Source organism: Acomys russatus, chromosome 20 (assembly GCF_903995435.1).
Source record: "Acomys russatus chromosome 20, mAcoRus1.1, whole genome shotgun sequence".
Lineage (NCBI taxonomy): Eukaryota > Metazoa > Chordata > Mammalia > Rodentia > Muridae > Acomys > Acomys russatus.
Window position 1 is genome coordinate 51852901 of NC_067156.1, and position 18092 is coordinate 51870992.

At 41.3% G+C, this 18092-nt stretch overlaps 1 protein-coding gene and 1 pseudogene across 1 annotated transcript in view; one reads left to right on the forward strand and one right to left on the reverse strand.

The window, feature by feature from the left end:
* Malt1 (MALT1 paracaspase) overlaps positions 1 to 9794 on the forward strand; it is a 50878-nt gene extending 41084 nt beyond the window's left edge. The window contains exons 14-17 of the mRNA XM_051163450.1: positions 3889 to 4038; positions 6458 to 6615; positions 8304 to 8429; positions 9300 to 9794. Coding sequence (XP_051019407.1) covers positions 3889 to 4038; positions 6458 to 6615; positions 8304 to 8429; positions 9300 to 9740 — 875 coding nt within the window. The 3' untranslated portion in view covers positions 9741 to 9794. The remainder of the gene's footprint in view (positions 1 to 3888; positions 4039 to 6457; positions 6616 to 8303; positions 8430 to 9299) is intronic.
* Positions 9795 to 13637: 3843 nt separating this feature from the next.
* LOC127204283 (NADH dehydrogenase [ubiquinone] 1 alpha subcomplex subunit 13-like) lies at positions 13638 to 16708 on the reverse strand (annotated as a pseudogene).
* Positions 16709 to 18092: the final 1384 nt, after the last annotated feature.

Sequence of the window (18092 nt, forward strand, 5' to 3'; positions counted from 1 at the left end):
TTAGCTGCTGTTCTGTCTCTCTGGCCCTCTGTTGTGTATGATTGTGTTGTTTTTGCTTTGCTCGTTGATTAAAAAGAACGGGGCTGGCGACATGGCTCAGCCGTTCAAGGCTAGGCTCACAACCAAAATATAAGAGAAGAACCTTGTGTGATTCTGTGGTTCTCGGTTGCTCCTCTACGACATCATTGAATACAAATAGTCATTTTTTTAAGGTATCATTATCTTCTTTTTGATTTTTTTTCTGGTTTTTCAAGACAGGGTTTCTCTGTGTAATAGCCCTGGCTGTCCTGGACTCACTTTGTAGACCAGGCTGGCCTTGAACTCACAGAGATCTGCCTGCCTCTGCCTCCTGACTGCTGGGATTAAAGACGTGCATCACCATGCCCAGCTTGTTTCTGATTTAAAGGGAGTGCGCATATAGAATAATACAAGTTTTTAATAATCTGTGTCAGGCTAAAAAAATCTTTTTATGCAGATTTTTTTGGAGAATTAATGTTGAACATATTTAATGTTTTTTCTTCAGCCATTAATAAGATAGTACTATATTTCCATTCTTCTACTCTCCTAGTATGATTGGTTATATTCAACATAGATGAATGAATTTTATTGGCACATTTTTAATACAGCCTGATTTATTATGCTAACATTTTACATAGAATTTTCACATTTCATTGCAAATGTTAAATATGTTTTAAGTGTCCAATAAAAATGTTTAGGGACAGGAGTGGTGGCCCAGCACTTGGGAGGCAGAAGCAGGTGGATTGCTGTGAGTTCGAGGCTAGCCTGGTCTACAAAGTGAGTCTAGGACAGCCGAGGCTACACAGAGAAACCCTGTCTAAAAAAAAAAAAAAAAAAAAAAAAAAAAACCCCAAACAAACAAACAAAAAAGTTCAGTAGAAAAAAATTATGTCTACATTTATATATAAGATGAGCCTGAATTTTTACTTTATTATAGTATTAGGTTTGGGTTTTTTGGTGTCAATGTTATGTTGGCTTTTTTTTTTTTTTTAATGGATTGGAGCTTATAGTGGTTGATTTTATGTTAACTGACTGAACCTCAGTACCAAGAGATTTAAGAAAACATTATTAAGGGTATTTCTAGATGGTTGACACCCTATTGTAGATGGAATTACTGTTTAGATTGATGGGCTTTTGTTAAGGCAGGTTATACTGTAATGTGAATGGGCCTTGTCCATTGGTTGCAAACCTAAGGGCATAAAGATGTTGCCCAAACAAGAATTTCTGCCAGAAATCAGACTGTAACTTTTTGCTGTGTGCCCTCCCCCACCCGCCTGTCTGTCCATGCTGCAGGTTTGAAACATGCACATTCTCAGTTCTCTAAGCCAACTCTACATTAGTTCCCCGCCCCTCACTCTCTGTATCTCTAACACACACGCACACGCACACACATACACACTGCTGGCACTGTTTCACTGAAGAACCCGAGTTCAGAGTACTCCTGATTTAGTGAAGAGTTTTGTATAATTGTGATTATAGTACTTGACTGGGAAACATCTAGGATTGATATTTTTCTTGGGAAGATGATATTTCACTACTACTGAGGCAATTTTAGTAAGTTACCTTTTCCCAGGACAGTTTTCAAAATTGTGGGGATTCAGTTGCAGATAGTTTTCTCTATGTTCTTTAATTTCTGCATTATCTGTAGATTGATACCCTTTTCATCAAAATTCCTTATTTGTACTTACTTCTTTTGTTTATTTGTTTGTTTTTTATTATCTGCTCCAGATTTTATCAGTTTTATATTTGCCTTGCTGATTTCCTCTAATTATTTATAGCTAGTATGTCATTCATTCCTGCTTCTTATATATTTTTTAAAGATTTATTTATTATTATGTATACAAGTGCTCTATCTGCATATACACTTGCACGCCAGAAGAGGGCATCAGATCTCATTAGAGATGGTGTGAGCCACTATGCAGTCTCTGGGAATTGAACTCAGGACCTCTGAAAGAGCAGACAGTGCTCTTAACTGCTGAGCCATCTCTCCAGCCCCAAGCTTCTTATATTGTGTTTTACCTTGTTTGAATTTTCTTTACTGTTGTGTTTCTAACATCAGAAGATTAACACACACTATTTCTTAGGAGTGCTTTTTACCTTTTATGTATCATATTAAAGGGCACATCAGCTTCCTTTTCACTTGCCATGTGCCATTTCTCAAGCATTTACTTCCAAACGTTCCCTGCCATCTGCTTTGGCTGTAATAGTCACAAGTAACACACTTTTAAATGCAGAATGGTGATCTCTTATTGAAACTAAAAAGTTTAGTTCATCTGCCTTTTTTGTTGTTGGTGGTGGTGGTTGATTGACTGGTTTTGTTTTGCTTTGTTTTCAGGCAGTGTCCCCTCTATAGCCCAGGCTGGCCTGGAACTCACAACATTCCTGCTTCCACTTTCCCAGGACTGGATTACAGTACTGTGCCACCATGCCTAAAGCTTTAACTATTAGCCATCTAGGTTTTTTGTTTGTTGTTTTTATTTATATACCCTTATTTTATGTGCATTGGTGCTTTTTGTGGGGTGGTTTTTGTTTGTTTTCGTTTGCTTGTTTTGTTTTGCTTTTTAGTTTTTTGAGACAGGGTTCCTCTGTGTAACAGCCAAGGCTGTTCTAGAGTTGTTTTGTAGACCAGGCTGGCCTCTACCTCACAGAGATCCACCTGCCTCTATCTCCCAAGTGCTGGGATTAAAGGTGTGAGCCATCATGCCTAGCATACATTGATGTTTTGCCTGCATGTATGTCTATGTGAGGGTGTCAGATCTTGGAGTTACAGACAGCTGTGAGCTGCCCGGTGGGTGCTGGGACTTGAACCCAGGTCCTATGAAGGAGCAGTCAGTACCCTTAACCACTGAGCAATCTCTCCAGCACCCACATCCAGTTGTGTGGTTTTTTTTTTAATTTGGTTGTCTTCCTGTTTCTTTTCCATCTTTGTTTGTCTTTTTAACCAATAATAATTTTTAATACATAATCCTTGTTCTCCCTACTTAATCCCCAACATATACTGATTTGAGATAACAGGAGCACACCCTCTTGCCTAACTTTACTATTTGTTAGCAATTAATAGCATAATACACAGAAGCAGTCTGAGAAGTTGTGGCGCACACCTTTAATCCAAGCACTCTTGAGGCAGAGGCAGGTAGATCTCTGAGTTCGAGGCCAACCTGGTATACAGAGCAAGTTCCAGGGAAGCTAGGGCTACACAGAGAAACCCTGTCTCAAAAAACAAAAAGGACCCCACACACACACACACACACACACACAAAGAAGTAGAATCAGTAAATTACCATTTACTCATACCACATATATGATACATTTTAAATTTAAATTAGGTCATGCAAGTATACAGAAGTCTGCCGGGTTGGATAAAAATAATAAAACATTGTAAGAACATACTTATATCATTTTTGTTAAACTCAAAACTGAAGTATTGACAGATTGTTGCAAATATTATACATTGAGTATTGCTTATTTCAATCTGGAGCAAGGGGATGATGGTGTTTAGACTAGGTAGGTGGTTTTAATATATTACTTCCTTTTTAAGAGCAGAGCTAGTTGAAGAAAATGTGATGTGTGATTTTAAATTTTCTCACCTAAATGTTGTCATTTGACTTTCTATTGAATGTGTTTCTTTTTCTTTCTTTCTTTCTTTTTTTTTTTAAGATTTGTCTATTATGTGTACATATGTCTATTATGGAAACATAGTTTTTGTATGTAGTCTGGCTGTTCTGGAACTTGCTCTGTAGACCAGAGATCCTTGGGCCACTGCCTCCCAGGTGCTGGGATTAAAGGTGTGCACTACCTTGCGTGGCCTAAATATTTTAGACATAGCGAAAGAATCAGTCTCCAAAAAATGTTTACCCTCTTGTCTTTCAGATATGGGTAAATGTCACCTCACCAAAGGCAAGCAAGCTCTGGAGATCCGAAGCAGCTTGTCTGAAAAGAGAGCACTTACTGACCCAATTCGGGGGACAGCTTGCTCTGCAGAGGCCCTGGTGCGGAACCTGCAATGGGCCAAGGCTCACGGTATGCTAAATTAGTCTTTTTCTTGTGAGAGCTTTTGTTTGTTTGTTTTGGGGTTTTTTTTTTTTTTTAACTTTTTCTTTTTTTGTTTTGGTTTCCTTTTTGAGGTTAGGTCTGACTATGTAGCCCTGCCTAGCCTGGACTCACTATGTAGACCAGGCTGGCCTCCAACTCACAGAGATCCACTTACCTCGGCTTCCTGGATTCTGAGATTACAGGTGCCGCCATGCTTAGCTATAAATGTATTTTTAAATCATACGTCTTTTTTATTCTAAGTAAACTGTTTTCTACCAAGTTTTACAGTGAGATTGGAGTAGGGACGAATGCAAGGTCTAATGGTGTGTGCCTGTAATCCCAGCACTTGCAAGGCTAAGGCAGTGAGGTCATGAGGTCATGGCCAGTCTGGACACATAGCAATATGGTACCTCAAAAGAGCAAGTGTTCATGTAGTAGGCAAGTCCAAAACTAATCTTTCATTTGTACATACTAACAATGATATATGCTAGAAATACCAGACTATTTCATTTATGATTTCACTATGAGTGAAAACATTGATTTTTATTTTATTTATTTATTTTTGTCTTTTGAGAAAGTTTCTCAAAAGTAGCCTAGTCTGGCCTACAACTCCAAAATTTAAATAGTCATGTTTAATTCCTCTGATCTGAAAATAAGTTAAATTTCTATTTTTGTGGGATGCAGGCAATCCTTAACTTCTCCATACTATGACTGTTGAAATGTACAGCTGTCAGGAGCCAGGCACGTCTGGATTGCACCATGTGCTCAACTTGTCTAAGGTTAAGAAGCAGTCCCTGTTGCATAAGGTTGTGGATGTTGATTACAAGTTCACCTGTGGGGACACCACGGCTCATAATCATTATTATCATGTTATCTATGCTGGGTGGAATGGCAGAAGCCAGAAAAAGATGAAAAGAAAAGATTATCTGTAGTGTAATGGCCTTCTTCTAATTTTATATGGTTTGTAAAAAATAAAAAAGCTTAAATTGAGCCAGGCGGTAGTGGCACACGCCTTTAATCCCAGCACTCTGGAGGCAAAGGCAGGAGGATTTCTGTGAGTTCAAGGCCAGCCTGATCTACAGATGGAGTTCCAGGACAGCCATGGCTGCACAGAGAAACCCTGTCTCAAAAACAACAACAAAAGCTTAACTTACTGGAGGGACTTTGGATTTTCTGTGAAATTCTTCAACTGTCTGCTGTGAATCTCTTGTCATAGAGAAGGTTGAAAAATAATGTATTTCTTGAACTTCATAGACATTCAATAAAAGTTTTTTTAAAAAAAAGAATACTTAAAGGCGAAAAATATGTAAAAATGACAAAAATCCTTAGAATACTTTGTTCTGGGGCGGGGGGCATGTGCCATCACTGCCCAGCTATTTACTATGTGTAAGGTTTTTGTTTTTCATTTATTTGTTTATTTATTGAGACAGGGTTTCTCTGTGACGCCTTGGCTGTCCTAGACTTGTTTTGTAGACCAGGCTGGCCTCGAACTCATAGGGATACACCTACCTCTGCCTCCCTGAGTGCTGAGTTTACAGGCATGCGCCACAGCACCAGGCTATATATTTTGTTTTTTATCCCACACACACTCAAAAAAATAACCCTGTTTTAGAAACGTTTTAATGAGCTGGGTAGTGATGGCAGACACCTTTAATCCCAGCACTGAGGAGCCAGAGTCAGGCAGACTCCTGTAAATTCAAGGCCAGCCTGGTCTACAGAGCAAGTTTCTATGATAGCTAGGATACAAAGAGAACCCCTGTCTCAAGAAAAGAAAAAAAAAGTTGTAGTGAAACTAGCATATTTATAGTTCATGCCAATTAAAAACAATATGACACATATGTAAGAACCATCAAATAGCTATCTCCAACAATTCTGAAGCATTAAATATATGAAGTATTGACTAATAGGAAAATATCAAAAACCCCAAATACTGTAATCAGGAGTAACAGAATGACTAGTTAACAAATTATCATAGTTATTTGGTGACAATACACTTTGTAACAATTCTTGTTGGAGTATGAAGTTTTAGGTTAATAATAGCGTGCTTACCTAGAATGTGCAAGATACTTACCTCAACACTACAACACAACACATCACACATACATACACATACACATACACATAAAATTCTTGTCTTAAAGATCAAGTCATCAATAAAAAAATCTATGTATATTTTTATTACCACTAGAAAAATCATATATGCAGATGGCAAAGAACTACGGTAAATGAAAAGTTTGGCTTTTGGTCTAGTTCTGTGTATATGTTTCAGCAGTAACATTATATAACGTTTTTAAGCAAATGATCTAACCATATTCTGCCCCATGGGGATATTTGCTATCCATCAGAAAATTTATGCACCACTCTTAAAATGATATCTTTATAAGTTGTTTCTACTGTTCTTTTCCAGAACTTCCAGAAAGTATGTGCCTTAAATTTCAATGTGGTGTTCACATTCAACTAGGATTTGCTGCAGAGTTCTCAAACGTCATGATAATCTACACCAGTATAGTCCACAAACCCCCTGAGATAATAATGTGTGATGCCTATGTTACTGACTTCCCACTTGTAAGTCTCTTGTTTCTTCTGTTTAAAATAGAATGATGTATTCTTACTTACTAAAGACTAAACTTAGCCAGGTGTGGTGGCGCACACCTGTAATCCCAGCACTCTGGGAGGCAGAGGCAGGTGGATGGCTGTGAGTTCGAGGCCAGCCTGATCTACAAAGCGAGTCCAGGACAGCCAGGGCTACACAGAGAAACCTTGTCTCGAAAAACCAAAAAATAAAGAAGAAAAAAGACTAAACTTTAAGATGAGGCCTATAGTTTAGGGATAGAGTACTTTCTTAGCGGGTGTAAGGCCCTGTGTTCTATCCCCAGCACAAATAGAAAAAAAAAAAATCAGTTAAATAATAAACTTTTAAAAGCACAAAAGTCAGGGATAAGTGTAAAGAAAGTGTATGTGCTTATGTGCATGGTACTTGTGGAGCAGTGATCTAGTGTTTAATACCTGGAATTAGCCAGATTCAGACGTGGCTAGAGTTCACTAAGGAAGGATGTCTTTAGTATTGTATTCTCTAAATAGAATTTCAAATGTGAAAAGAATGAAATATAATGTATATACAAGGTGTGTGTGTGTGTGTGTGTGTGTGTGTGTGTGTGTGTGTATAAGTGTCATGAGTGACATTATTTTTAAAACGAGTACAGTACAAATTTTTAATTACAACATAAAACTTGCTGCTAGAGCTGGAAAGATGGCAAGATTGAGGGCACTGACTGCTCTTGCAGAGGACCAAGGTTAAGCGCCTACGTTAGCCAGCTCACAATCACCTGTAGCTCCAGCTCCAGGGCATCCAGCATCCTCTGGTGGCCTGCACAGGTACCACGTTCATGTGATAAACATACACTCATCCAGGTATATGTGCATATGCATAAATTAAAAAATAAACAAATATTTACCAAAAATAAAAAGACTGCTTGTCACACTATGGTAGCCATAGTAGGAACAGAAATCTTTTCTTTCTAAACATTTATATTAGTCCAAACACTGGACTAGTTCAAAGAAATCTAAGAAGTAAGCAAGGACTAAGAGAAAAAGAAATCCCAAATATCACTTATTACTTGTAGAGGCTTCATGAAGGACATAGCTTCATGTGAGAGCAAATTATGTAAGATGGAACTCCCAAATTAGACAGGTCCACCATGCCGGCTGTCACAGTACAGTGTGAAGGGTAGATGTCCTTGGTTGATGAGGCAAAAAAGACTACAGGCTCCTGCTTGAGGAGAAACACCCCTGTTCTTCACTAATGGATTGGCTATAAGAAGAAAAAGAGAGAGGCTAATTTTTACCTTGCTCATGTATTTTTTCTAAATATTCTAAGCATATGAATCTCCCTGTACCTTCCCAAAATGATACTGAAACTAGAGAGAACCCAGGAGTTAAATAATAGGACTGAAAAGGAAGCTGGTGCAGGTTACGAAGTGTTTGAAACAATAGTTTAAAAGGCAACTATCCTTTCAGATATAACTTAATATGTTTTTAATAGAACTACTTTTTAAATGTATAAAATCCAGAATTCCTATGGCAATTTATGACCTCAGAAAGTGATTTTCATGTTTCTTTAGTCCTGGATAAGGGATTACCCATTCAAGCCAGTGCTCATAAGGGAACAGTGTCTATGAAGATATTTTGTTATAGACAATGTTATAACTTTTATTAATTGAATCATTAACATTCACTGATTTGTGTTTTTATAGGACCTAGATATTGATCCAAAACATGCAAATAAGGGGACTCCTGAAGAAACTGGCAGCTATTTAGTATCAAAAGAGCTTCCCAAGCACTGCCTCTATACTAGACTCAGTTCACTACAAAAACTAAAGGTTACTACTTTTTCTGTTTATGGCAACTAGTGAAAATGCTATGGAACTAAAACTGAGTGGGGCATAGTCCATAGATGAGTATTAAATTGGAGCAGCAGTAACTAAGCTACAGTGGGCTTCTCGGTGATAATTTTGGCATTAACGTCTCTCTCTGATACTGCCCTAGGGACTGCTGTCTTCCGTACTGTTGAGAAGTTAAACGCAGTGGATAGTCTACTTCTGAATGTGATACATTCTCAAGTCAGGATTTCTTTGTTTTAGCCTTCTAAAAACATAGCAAATTAAAATTGGAATTGATTTTTATTCTGTTTCTTGTTAACTGACAAATGAGAAGCTGGTTCTGTACCATTAAAGCTTTCTAATATAAGCATAGCATTACAAAACTTGGCTTTTTTTTTTTTTCCTTAGCTACTTAGTTACAGTGTGGTGGAAACTGGGCAAAGGAACGGGCACTTGTAATGTGAGCAACAGACATTGTTTACGTCTCATCTCCTTCAGCTCTCCTCCCATTATCCGACTAAGTTACTATCTAGTAGTATTCTAAACCAGCTTAAGCTTTTAATATTCTTGTAAAGCAGATGATTTTCATATTAAAGGACCCTGTTCCTAGTTATGGGAAGGATGAGATCCCAGTGCCTCACTGCTTGGAAATGCACAGTGCATCAGAAATGGAAATCTCAGGCTTGGTAACTTACTTTAGTAAGAACTGGAATTCTGTTAAACAAATATGATTGAGTGATACAGCCTGCCTGCTTGCTTTAGGGGAGTTGGAACCTCAGAGAGGGAGCTGAGTGGGGCTTTGGGGTGGGGCAGGGGTGATGCTTTAGGTTTCCACAGTTACTAAACATGCTAACCTTTTTTCATTTTTAGGAGCATCTGATCTTCACAGTATGTTTATCGTATCAGTACCTAGGACTAGAAGACACGGTGGAGGAGAAGCAGGAAGTGAACGTTGGGAAGCCTCTTATTGCCAAGTTAGACATGCATCGAGGACTGGGCAGGAAGACTTGCTTTCAAGCTTGCCGCATTCCTGATGAGCCTTATCACAGCTCCACAACTACCTCAGAGGGGGCAGGGCACTTTCCTTCATCTCAGGACTCCTTCCGTGATGTGTACCCTTCACACCTTGGTAATTCAGACAGCGGCATGCCACCAGACAGGTGTCACTGCAGCCGGACTCCACATGCCTTTATTTCGAGTTATCCCGCCCACCATTACTCCTGCCAGTTTGGTAGAAATAATGTGCCCATAGAGACAACTGACGAAGTGCCATTCAGCTTTTCTGACAGGCTTATGATTTCTGAAAACTGACCTTCATGTGTTTGAAAATTAGAACAGTTATAGTAGTCTCACGTGAAACAACACATAAAGTGAGGTATGGTGAAAAGGCAAATGTATATGGATATACATTTGAGCAAAAACTAAAAATAACTTTTTATAGCAAGCTCTCAGGAGCACGAAGTATTTGAATTACATTATTTAAGCTGGTCAGTGGTGGCACACAACTTTAATCCCAGCACTCAGAAGGCAGAGGCAAGTGGCAGATCTCTGAGTTTGAGGCCAGCCTGGTACACATACACATTGTGAGTTTCACAACAGCCAGCACTGCACAGAAAAACCCTTTCTCAAAAACAAAGACAGGCTAGGGGATTTAGCTCAGTGGTAGAGCACTTCCCTAGCAAGCACAAGGCTCTGGATTTGGTCCTCAGCTCTTGGGAAAAAAAAAAAAAAGACAACAACAACAAAACCAAACAACAGCAACAAAGTGAACTATATTATTTAACCACACTTTCTCTTGCTTTTGTCTCGTGTTAAGACTTTGTGAATGATTTTGTTCTGTAAGAATGAAGCATATGGGGCCTGTGCATATAGCTTACTGGTTCAGTGCTCAGCTAACACGTGGAAGGCCCTGGGCCTCATCATCATTACTAGAGGGAAAATGAGTTATTAGAGCACATATGTACAGCAGTGAACATGACATTATCGATTTAATTATGTTATTAGCACCAAAAAAGAACCCTTTCACTCTTTCAGAGTTATCTTACTTTATGTGTGTGTGGGGGGACCTGAGCTTATAGGTGTGCCAATGGCGACCAGAAGAGGGCATCAGATCCTGGAACTGGGATTACAGGCAGGTGTGAGCCACTCAGTGTGAATGCCAGCAGCTGAACCTTCTTCCTGTGCAAGGGCTCCTTAATCTCTCCTGCCCAAAAGAGAACCTTTCAGTCTTCAGGCTTAAAAAATGCATTTTATCAATGGGGAAAACAGATAGAGGCAAACTGTCTTACATTGGAGCAGAACTGAAACCTCAGTTCTGGCCTCAAATTTCTATTCCAGTGTTTCTACTACTATACACATGGTTTAGCCATTAAAGGAAGTCCTGGAGCTGGAGTGATGGCTCAGTTAATAGAGTGCCTGCTGCAACATGAGGACCAGAGACGTGATCCCAGCAGCCACATAAAAGGTGGAGGGCAAGACAGCAAATCCTTGAGCTGGTTGGCTAGCCAAATCCAACTGAGGGAGACAACCAGTGTCCATCTCTGGTCTCCAGTTGTGTGTGTATGAATAAAAGGAGCATACGTATGCTAGCCAGAGAATAGGCATTTGGGCTGCCTTGGGGTTTCTATTGCTATGATAAAACACCATACCCAAAAGCAACTTGGAGAGGAAGACTTTTCTTTCAGTTTATAGCTCTCAGGTTATACTCCACGACTGAGGGAAATCACTGCGGAGTGCTGCTTACTGGCTTGCTCTCCGTGGCTTACCCAGGACCAGCAGCCCAGTGATGGCACATCCCACGGTGTGCTGACCCTTCCTACATCAATCAGTCAAGAAAATTCAAGCACAGGCCAATCTAATATAGGCATTTTCTCTTTTGGGAGTCCTCTTCTAAAATGACTAGTTTAAGTCAGGTGTGGTGACGCACGCCTTTAATCCCATCACTCGGGAGGCAGAGGCAGGTGGATCACTGTGAGTTCAAGGCCAGCCTGGTCTACAAAGTGAGTCCACGACAGCCAAAGCTACACAGAGAAACCCTGTCTTGAAAAACTAAATAAAATAAAATAAAATTACTAGTTTGTGTCAAGCTAACAGAAAAACAGCCAGCATGTGGACATTTCCCTCTGCATCTTAAAAGTGTGTGACCTTTCAAGCCTCTGGCTTGAGCGTGAAGCATCAAGGTAGCCTTGTCAGTAAGTCACAAATTCTTATCAAGTTCAACAAACTCAAGTCACATAGCCAGAGCTTAAGTAGCTGATATGTACATAGGCACAAGTTTTAATGTGAGAATGAAATCTTGAGTTTTTATTTGTCTATTTTTTTCGAGTCAGTTTCTCCGTGTAGCCTTAGCTGCCATAGAACTGGCTCTGTAGACCAGCCTGGCCTGGAACTCACAGAAATCTACCTGCCTCTGCCTCTGAAGTGCTGTGATTAAAGACATGCGCCACCACTGCCTGGCAAAACAGTATTTTTAACAGCCTAACAAATTGTACATTGTTTCCTGGTATTTGAACTTATATTGATATGTGTGTTGTCGTTGCTTTTAGCTGATAGCTGATAGCAAACAGAAGACTGGTTTGGGGGGCTGGAGAGATGTCTCAGAGGTTAAGAGCACTAGCTGCTCTTTCAAAGGTCTTCAGTTCAATTCCCAGCACCCACATAATAGGTCACACCCATCTATAATGAGGTCTGATGCCCTCTTCTGGCCTGCAGGAGTTACATGCAGGTAGAGCACTGTATACATAATAAAATGAAGAAGAGGACAACGATGGCAAAAATGACTGGGATTGGAATCCCGGTACCCTCATGGCAGCTCACAGCCCTCCGTTATTCAGTTCCAAGTGGCAACACTAGACACAAACACAGGTACACACATACATGCAGACAGACACCCAAACACACTTTTTAAAAGTTAATTTCAGAATTTATATATTCCATTGTATATTTAACTGCTTTTTTTAAAGTTAACCCCGACATTTTAGTTCATACTTTGATGCTGTAAATTTTATCCAGACCTAACTAAATATTTTCCACAACTACATGACATATTTCTCATATGGACAGACTATTAGTAGAGAAAAGTAGACCTAAAACATGGGAGTAATATGTAAGTGTGCATACTGTCTTTCCCAACTTGGCAGCAGTGGAAATATTTGTGTGCTCCAGACACAAAAGTTTGGCTTTACTGATGAAGAGCCTTCATTTCGTGGGCAGCGACTACTCTCTTCTCTGTATAGTCACAGGTGATGGGCTACCATCAGGGAGCCTATAACACTTCACAGAGTTGGTAGTACTAAATGAAACGATTCCTATAGGTGCCACTGTTTTAGACAGGTGGTGTGGCTCACCTCCACAGTCTAGCGTCCAGGCGGAAACAGGATTGCCACAAGCACTAGGCCAGCCTGAGCTACATTGTTGAGTATCAGGAGCCTGGACTATATAGAGTGAAATTGACCTCAAAGAAAACTCAAAACTACCATTCTTTTCCAAAGGATCAAATTCACATGTGGTGTTCTCAAAACTATACCTGTATGGGTAGAATGTATTCGTTATTAAAGTCTTTAAAATATTTTCCTAAGATTGGCAATGTACATAGAAAATAAGCTGCACCGCCTGGAGAGGGCCTGCTCTTCCAATACTCACAGGTTGCCTCACAATTGTAACTCCAGTGCCATGGGATCCAGTGTCCTTTTCTGGCCTCTGAGAGCACCAGGCATCCACAGACACATATGCATGCAAATCACCTGGGCACACAAATTTTAAATTTTAAAAAATGAGCCAAGCGTAGGGGTGCGTGCTTTTAACACCAGCACTCCAGACGCAAAAGTAAGCAGATTTCTGAGGCCAGCCTGGTCTACATCGAGAGTTCCAGGTCATGCAGGGCTACACAGAAAAACACTGAATAAATAAATGAAATCAATAAGGAAGTTAGTTTAATTTTATCCACTCCAAAATTACTTTGTAAAAACAAAATTGCGTATTTAACATGGTCGGTTATTACTGTATAATATATTCTGTATAGCAACCCATAACAGCATAAAAATCTTATCTGCATTTGGGATTATTTTTGTTTGCTTAGCTATGTTTTTCAAGTTTTATATACTGAACAACTGTAGTATAACTTAAAATACAGATGAATCCAATTATATAAAGATGCCCAGTTTCGATAACTTTTCTCTTGAGGACTTTTTTTTTTTTTTTTTTTTTTTTTTAACCATTCTTTATTTCAGGCATCGGCTTGGGTCCTATGTACCAGGTAAAGCCGAGGTAGGCGTTGAGTCTCCTCCCTGATTCGCAGTTGGTACAACTCACCGAAGAGGGGTGGCACCCATCGCGTGTGGTGGTACATAAACTCGCCCACCTTCCAGTTAGGCACATCTTTCATGATAATGGCCTCCTCCTCCAGGTTCTCCTGAAGAATCTGCAGGGTCCTGGGATCCTCTGCAGGAAGAGCAGCAGGAGGGCAATCCAGGCCTCCAAGCCCTCTCCATCTGCAGGCGCCTGAGCTCACGTTTCCTCTTCATCCAGTAGCCAAAGATCAAGGCTCCGTTGCCCATAGCAAACATACTGTACCCCAACACTCCCTGCTGGGGTAGGTTCCACTTGTAGTTGATGGGGCCATAGCCCCTACGTGCCCTGCTTCCTCTTCGATCCCGCCATACTTGCAAGACCCAAGGACACTTTTTTTGTTGTTTTTGTTTTTTTGTTTTTCGAGACAGGGTTTCTCTGTGTAGCCTTGGCTGTCCTGGACTCGCGTTGTAGACCAGGCTGGCCTCGAACTCACAGTGATCCACCTGCCTCTGCCTCCCGAGTGCTAGGATTAAAGGCGTGCGCCACCACCCAAGGACACTTTGTTGTTTTGTTTTGTTTTTTTGAGACAGGTTTTCTCTTGTAGTGCTGGCTATCTTGGACTCGCTTTATAGATCAGGCTGGCCTTGAACTCACAGTGATCCCCTGCCTCTGCCCTCGCCCCCACCCCTCACCCCCCACCCCCAGTACTGGGACACATTTTTATCTTTCTGTAAACACACTCATATACAAGTACTGGTATAACGCACTTTTCCCCCCTAGGGTTGTTTTTTGTTTTGTTGGTTTGGTTTTGAGACAGGATTTCTCTGTGTAGCCTTGGCTGTACTAGACAAGTTTTGTAGACCAGGCTGGCCTTGAACTCAGAGAAATCCACCTGCCTCTGTATACCGAGTGTTAGATTAAAGAGGTGCACCCTCTTGCACACATATTTTCTTATCATGAATTCCAGAGGTGTTGGTTTCCGATTCATGTTACAATGAGTAAAGACGAGCTGGAGATAGCTCAGTCAGGGGTGGGGTGCTTGCTAGCACACCCAGAGCCCTGGGTTTGACCGCACAGCACCACCAAAACAAAGTAAATTTTGCCTACACTTTTTTTCCAATCCGGTTTGAGCATGGGGCATAAACAGCACTGTGAGTAGTAAGCATGGCAGGTAAAGTCAGGCTGTAATTCCAGTCCTTGGGAAGCAGAGGCAGATCTCTCTGAGTTTGAGGCCAACCTGATCTACAGAGCAAGTTCTAAGACAGCCAGGGCTACACACAGAGAAAAAAAAATTGTTTTAAAGGTGAGTGAGTATTCTCCATGAAGTGGCTAGGCTTGAGAGCGATAGACAGCACCACTTTCTCTATGCAACAATGAACATTTTCTACCCACATTTATTTAACCTTTAACAAGCTTGTCATTACAGATGCAGAAACCGATTGTTGGGCTAGCTTGAGATGTTCATGTACCTCCAATGACTCAAACCTAGACCACAGTGCTGTTGTTGCTGTTAGGAAATGATGGAGAACGTGTTGCAGCGACTATAAATCAGTGCCAAAGCTGTGCTAACATCAGGGGCTCAAACTCAATGGAGGAGAAAACAAAGATTTCTATGTCTAAGAGACAAAAGAAAAAAAAAAAAAAAAACCTTTGAAGTCTGCAGGAAAGTGCCCTCTTCTGACAGCAGAAGAAACGGTATGCTGAATTAGGAGGCCTCACTGCTAGCTCTTGGCGTTCTCCAACCACAACGGGAAAGGCATCTGATAACATTTTTTTTTTTTCTTGAGAATGGGGGGTGGTCTCTGGTCCTGGTTGTCCTAGAACTCTTTATTGTAGGCCAGGCTGGCCTCAAATTCACAGAGATCCACTTGCATCTATCTCCCAAATTCTGGGATTAAAGGCATGTACTACCATGCCTGGCTTCCTGAAAACATTTTAACAGTATCTTAATAGTTCAGTCTTTGTGTGTGTGTGTGTGTGTGTGTGTGTGTGTGTGTGTGTGTGTGTGTGTGTGTTTTCCGAGACAGGGTTTCTCTGTGTAGCCTTGACTCACTTTGTAGACCAGGCTGGCCTCAAACTCACAATGATCCCTCTGCCTCTGCCTTCCAAGTGCTGGGATTAAGGGCATGCGCCACCACACCCAGCTCTAACCGGTCAGTCTTTAATGAGAATATTGGCCCTCCCTCCCTCCCTCCCTCCCTCCACTCTCCTGCTCTTTCTCTCTTTTCTCTTTTCTCTCTTCTCTCTCTCTCTCTCTCTCTTGCTCTTTCTATCACACGCACTCCCCTTCCTCCCTCCCCCCACCCCGTGTGTGTGTGTGTGTGTGTGTGTGTGTGTGTGTGTGTGTGTACACATGAATATAGGTGCCCTCAGACACCAGAAAAGAGTGTTAGCACCCCTGGAGCTAAAATTGCATGCACTTTTGAGGCACCCAACAATACTAGGAATTGAACTAGCTCTGCTGCAAGAACAGTGCGCATTGTTAACTCTTGAGCCACCTCTCCAGCTCTTGATTTTAGACATTATCTTTCACTAAAACTAGGGCTCACCAATTTGCCAAGAGGGTGCTCAGTTTCAGAGCATGGTCTGTGACCTGCATGGTGGGGAGAACGGCAGCAGGTCAGCACAGCTCTGGAGCAGCAGCTAAGAACTTACATCCTTCTCTGCAAGTTGGAGGCAAAGAGAGTGCTAATTGGGAGGGGTGTGGGCTTCTGAGCCCTTAAAGCCCTCCCCCAGGGACACACCCCTCCAACAAGGCCACACCTCCTAACTCTTTCCAAACAGTACCACCAGCTGCTGACCAAGCATTCAAATATGTGAGCCTATCAAACCATCTCATCTTTTAAAGTAGGTTTAAAAGCTTTAGTTTTACTCTTCACAACTTTATGTAGACCAGTCCTTTCTGAATGACAAAGATCCCGTCTCCAGCAGTTGATAGTCTATACCAATTGGCACCATACTCTTCAGACATTGCTATCTGACCTCGGCATCCTCCGTTCTCTTCCCACATTTCAAGTGCTTCCGGTTGCCCTTCTTACTTCCTCGTTCAGACACTCAGCTTTACAGTGGAGGCAGTGGTTTTCAGACTGTTCTAGTAGCTCTCCTTTGAAGCCACAGGGGCTCCCCCTTCTGCTTCATAGAAAAAGTCTGCTGTTGTCTCTTTTACTTTCCAGGTAAACTGTGGCTCTCCTGAAGCTTCTCAGCCGTGGAGTTTCTAGTCTCAGCCATCCAGCTTTTGCTAGCTGAGTTTCTGCTCTCATACAGCCACAATAGCACCAGGCTGCACTGCAGAGGAGGAAAAGCGGAGGCATGGAGTCTGTAAAAGGAACTTTTATTTGCCTGTTTCAATTGTTGTCTCAGAGGCTTACTGCCTCTGATAACCTAGGCCTAGTCCTAGAAGCTTCTAGCCTCTGTACGTAGGCATAGAATGGTTTTTGCCTCAGGCTTATTGCTTAGTAAGATCACCCTTTCTTCTTCTTTTTTTTTTTTTTTTTTTTTAGATTTATTTTACTATGTATACAGTGCTCTGCCTGCATATAACACCTGCAGGACAGAAGAGGGCACCAGATCTCATTATAGATGGTTGTGAGCCATCATGTGGTTGCCGGGAATTGAACTCATGACCTTTGGAAGAGCAGCCAGTGCTCTTAACCTCTGAGCCATCTCTCCCCTGTCCCCACCCCCACCCCCTTTCTTCTTCTTACTGAGCTCTAGGCTGGCAGTTCAATTCCGCTGTTCTGGCTCAAACTCCTCTCCCAGTTGACTTATTCAATCTGGCTTCTCTCTCAGCCTCTGAATTGCTCTGCTTGGCCCCAAACTAACTCAAGCAATCTGCTCTAACCTCCTGGCTCCTTCTCATTCTCTGGCTCATTCCATCTTTACCTGAGTTCTCTCTCTCTGCAACACATCTCTCTATTACTATCCTGGTAAAATTGCCTCCACTCCTCTCTGCATTGCCCCTTATGTAGCTTCCCTTTCCTGTCTGTTCTTGTGATAGTTGGGCTTATCCTATCTGTCAAATCTTTCTCAGATTTTTGTATTTTTTCTAACACTCAATTAAACATCACTTCCAAGCATTAGTGCTTCCTTCTACAAACTAACTTTACCTTCATTGTTTGGGATTAAAGGTATGAACCACCATGCCTGGACCTAAGCTTTTCCTTACCTGATACTTGCTCTATACCAGGCTGACCTTGAACTCAGACTTGCTTGCCTCAGTCTCCTGGACTGAAAGCGAGTTTGTATTCGAGCTGGATCACACAGACCTAAAAAGTCTTGGATGTGATCTCTTACCAGAGCAGCCATGTTATTTTTTTGTTTTGTTTTGTTTTTTGAGACAGGGTCTCTCTATGTAGTCTTGGCTGTCCTGGAATC